Source organism: Nematolebias whitei, chromosome 4 (assembly GCF_014905685.2).
Source record: "Nematolebias whitei isolate Nwh7 chromosome 4, NemWhi1, whole genome shotgun sequence".
Lineage (NCBI taxonomy): Eukaryota > Metazoa > Chordata > Actinopteri > Cyprinodontiformes > Rivulidae > Nematolebias > Nematolebias whitei.
The window spans coordinates 50,178,701-50,182,729 of record NC_056501.1 but is presented as its reverse complement, the minus strand read 5'-3'; the positions used below and the strand labels follow the sequence as shown (position 1 = coordinate 50,182,729).

The 4,029-nt window shown below is 46.1% G+C and overlaps 1 protein-coding gene across 1 annotated transcript in view; it reads left to right on the top strand.

Annotated features, from left to right (window-relative positions):
- The window catches only part of hprt1 (hypoxanthine phosphoribosyltransferase 1), a 31,716-nt gene extending 27,687 nt beyond the window's left edge, over positions 1-4,029 (top strand). The window contains exons 8-9 of the mRNA XM_037676025.1: positions 3,738-3,814; positions 3,916-4,029. Coding sequence (XP_037531953.1) covers positions 3,738-3,814; positions 3,916-3,963 — 125 coding nt within the window. The 3' untranslated portion in view covers positions 3,964-4,029. The remainder of the gene's footprint in view (positions 1-3,737; positions 3,815-3,915) is intronic.

Genomic DNA, 4,029 nt, shown 5'->3' with positions numbered 1-4,029 from the left:
GAGGTTCTGTAGGTCAGAGAGGTTCTGTAGGTCAGAGAGGTTCTGTAGGTCAGAGAGGTTCTGTAGGGCTATGCCAGCAGTTCTGCTGCACATCTTGACAATCCCTAAGTTTGTTCTTGTTCTTAGGTCAAAAGTCCAAACCAGCAGATGAAGATGAAAGTTAGAGACTCAATAAAACTTTCTCATAAAAGTCGAATCAACATTAAACCCAGAGCTTCTGATAAAAAAACATTATCTGGTGGAACTTCTTACAAAGAGAGTTCACATGGGGGTCAAAGGTCAGTTTGTCATCAAGAACAGCTCCTAGATGTTTATATTGATGCACCAGCACAGCTTCACTGTTACTGACCACAGGAGCAGCAGCTGAAGAGTCTTTTCTGAATTCAGTGACAATCGTCTTTGTCTTAGAAACATTTAACTCTAAAGAGGAAGACTCAACCATCCAGTGAAGTCCCGACCACAGGACCAGGGTCTGGGTCCCCACTGCTGAGAAGGGACAGGCTGACAGAGTCATCAGCAAACCTTAAGATGTGACGCTGTGGGAACTGGCTGCGACAATCTTTTGTATATAAAATGAATAAAAGGGGTGAAAGAACACAGGCCTGAGGGGAATGGGTAGAGGACAGAAGGACATCAGAGACAACCCCACTGACCCTCACCTGCTGAGACCGAACAGTTAAAAAGTCCACAAGCCAACAGATGAGGCCGGAGTCCAGACCGTACAGACGTTGTAATTTCTCTGCTAAAATGTGAGGCTGAATACAGTTAAAAAGACGAAAAGTCAATAAAAATTAATTTAAAAAAAGGTTTTTGTACCTTCAAGGTGTCCCAACAGGTGAAACGTTTCAGCACAAAAATAAAAACTGTCCAGATGACCTCACTGACAATTGTTGGATTGTCTACCTGGATTACTGAGCACGGACTTTATTGTGTCCTAACGTAGGTGTCCCAACCATTATATGTGGAAGGGGCGTGTCCCCCACATTCAAATAACGTTCATTTGGAACACCCCCCCCCCCCCACACACACACACACACACACTTATCATGAAACTTTAGTTCAGTTGGCACAGTTTATCTTTCTTTGTGAACAAATCCATTCCACTTGATTAGCAGGAGAATACTCAAACCACTAAAAGTCCACTCCAGGTTTTCCTGGTTGCCTCCATTTCAGCAGCAGCACTGTTTCTCCTCTGCGTCTCCTCCTGCCTCGGCAGATCGCTCACAGGTGGAGGAGTGGAGACACCTCTGTGTTGCTAGCTTAGCAAGCTTATTGTTGACCGGCGGGTTGATAATAAACATATACGTGGTTAAGAGGATGTTTGAGAGAAGTGCAGCGCTACGTCTGTAGCTGTCAGACGCTGCAGGTGGAAGAGACGCGGTGTGTTCAGGTGCATTAAAGTTGAAATGTCTTTAAAAGCCACGGCTGAATAAACTTGGTGAGAAACACGTTTTAAATGGAATTAATTAAGGAACTCTAGATGATATGTTGCTTTTTTTGTACAATAGTGTACACTTTTTTTTACACACACACACACACACACACACACACACATTACAGATGCTTCTGACACCCTTGTGTTCTAAAATCATATTTAAGAGTTCCTGTTGTGTCCTCCACTCCTCTACATGAACGATAAGCAAATTGAAGTGGGTCCAATTGATCTTCAACTTTTGACCAGAGGATCTCCTGCTCCAGGTTTTTGAAAGACTTTATAATGAAGTCCAGGCAACAGGCCTGAAGTCATTCAGGGACTGAGCAGTCTTGGTTTTTGGGATTGGAACAATAACAGAGTCTTTCCAGAGCCGTGGGACCCTAAACCCCCAGTATACTCCCGCGTACGTACGCGTGTACTGTACGCAGAGGGTTCAGACTTCGTACTCCAGCGTACACCCTGAGCAGCTTCACAGACAAGGGGCGTTTACCTTCGGGACAAACTGAGGTCACCGATTGGTCATTTGCCAACACGCCTACTGGATTGATAGACAGGTCAGGAAAAAAAAACGAGCGCTCTCAGCCTCAGTGGTGTTCTGTGTTTATATGTTAATAAAAAGTTCTAAAAAAAAAAAAAAAAACAGGGAGCGCTGGCTCTACAGCCCACACATCAGACCAGCCCACCAGAAAATCTCCAGACCCTCCCGCAGCCACGCTGGACCTGAGTTTAATTCGCTCGTGACAAGTTCCTCCATTTCTCACCATTTCAGTCATGGCATCAACGGAGGAGGAAGAGATCACTGCCTCTTGGCAAAAAAACAAAAGAAAAGGCCAGATCAGGGATGAAGAAGGGGAATTTAATACATTGGTGTCACGTACAAAACAGTCCGTCTCTGGGCAGTTTATTGTGCGACACCGTGTATGCGGTCGTAAAAATTGAGCTTTGCACGGACATGCCCTGCGGGGTACGCTCGTACCTCCGCGTACGTACGTGCGTACCTCTGCGTATGGACGTAAGCGGAGGTATACTGGGGGCTTTAAAGGTTTGGAGATACATGCTACAAAGAAAATATCTGCTAGCTGCAGGGCTAATGGGGGGACTGGAAATACTGACCGTCTGTGCATGTTGTGCACATGGTAACTTGAAAAACGAGTGACGCGCTGAGATCCAGTTTAGCGCATGGCTGCATCTAGGTGTAAGAAAGGTCACCGTGAAAACTGGGTTGCCAAGTCGAAATCCAAGATGGCCGCCACTTTTTGTGTATGTAAACAGGCAATCCCTATCATTTGAGGGAACCATGTTTTCTAGTTTTAATATTGGTTAAAAATAGTTTACTCACATGTTTAGGATGTTCCTTGGAGTGGCTGAAGATTAATCTATGGTGGCCAAGGCCCCCTCCGCACCCTGGCTCCACCGTTGGGCCTGGTGCTGGATCTGTCCCTGCCTCGAACGAGCAAAAGGAAAAAATACCTTTGAACACCTTGCACCAAAACTATTAAGGTCCAGTTGCATTCCCCGTTCAGTTCCAGTCCACAAAAACGTTCCTCTCAAAAACTACGAACGCTCACTATTCGACTCCCTCAGTGACGGGGGACGTGGCGTACCGCTTGTTAAGCTGCGTTTTTAACCCCAGAACGTTTCCAGCTTGATTTGTCTGGTTCAGTCATATAAATCCTGTCACATCTGTCTGAATCCTTCTCATGATGATTTCCTCCAGACATCATCTTTACCCGCTTCTTACTTTTGGGGTCACGGGGGTCAGTGGTGCCCATGTCCAGCAATCACTGTGTGAGGGGTGGGGGACACCCTGGACAGGTCTCCAGTCCATGACAGGGACAGTAAAGGACAGTTTAGCGTTACCAGTCAGTCTAGCGTGCATGTTTTTGGTCTGTGGGAGGAAACTGGAGTACCTGGAGAAAACCCACACAGCACGGAGAGAACGTGCAAACTCCACAAAGGTCCCCGGCTGGGATTTGACCTGGCAACCTTCTCGCTGCGAGTCAGCAGCTCTACCAACTGAGCCACCGTGCCGTCCATGAAACTTCGAACCAGATTTGTAAATTAGGATTTCCAAGCTGGTAAAAACTATCTTTGCTAGCGCAGGGACAGCAGTAGAAACGTCTCCTCTGCACAGTCATCGTTGGTTGTTGGTGCTGCCAAACATTCTTTACGATTAATCTACGGACGTTTCTATCGAAGGAACCGGTTTTGAAACTTGTCACGGCTTGCTATTTTAAGTACGACTGCCAGTTCAGTGTCCACGTCTTTAAAAAGGAAACTCATTACTTTTCTTTCCTTTCAGTCGTAGGTTTCGAGGTGCCCGATAAATTTGTGGTGGGATACGCGCTAGACTACAACGAGTATTTTCGAGATCTGAATGTAAGTATTTCATGCAGGCAAAGAAAACGAGGTGCAAACGGAGTAATTCTGGGTGAGACCGTGGACAGATCCAACACTCATGGATGGCTCTTCTGTTTCAGCACATCTGCGTCATTAGTGAAACAGGGAAGGAGAAGTACAAGGCGTGAGGAGCTCTTCATGTGCGCTTGTTTTGGGTTTGCGTTGCCATTTATTTCACATTAAGTACTTGTGTC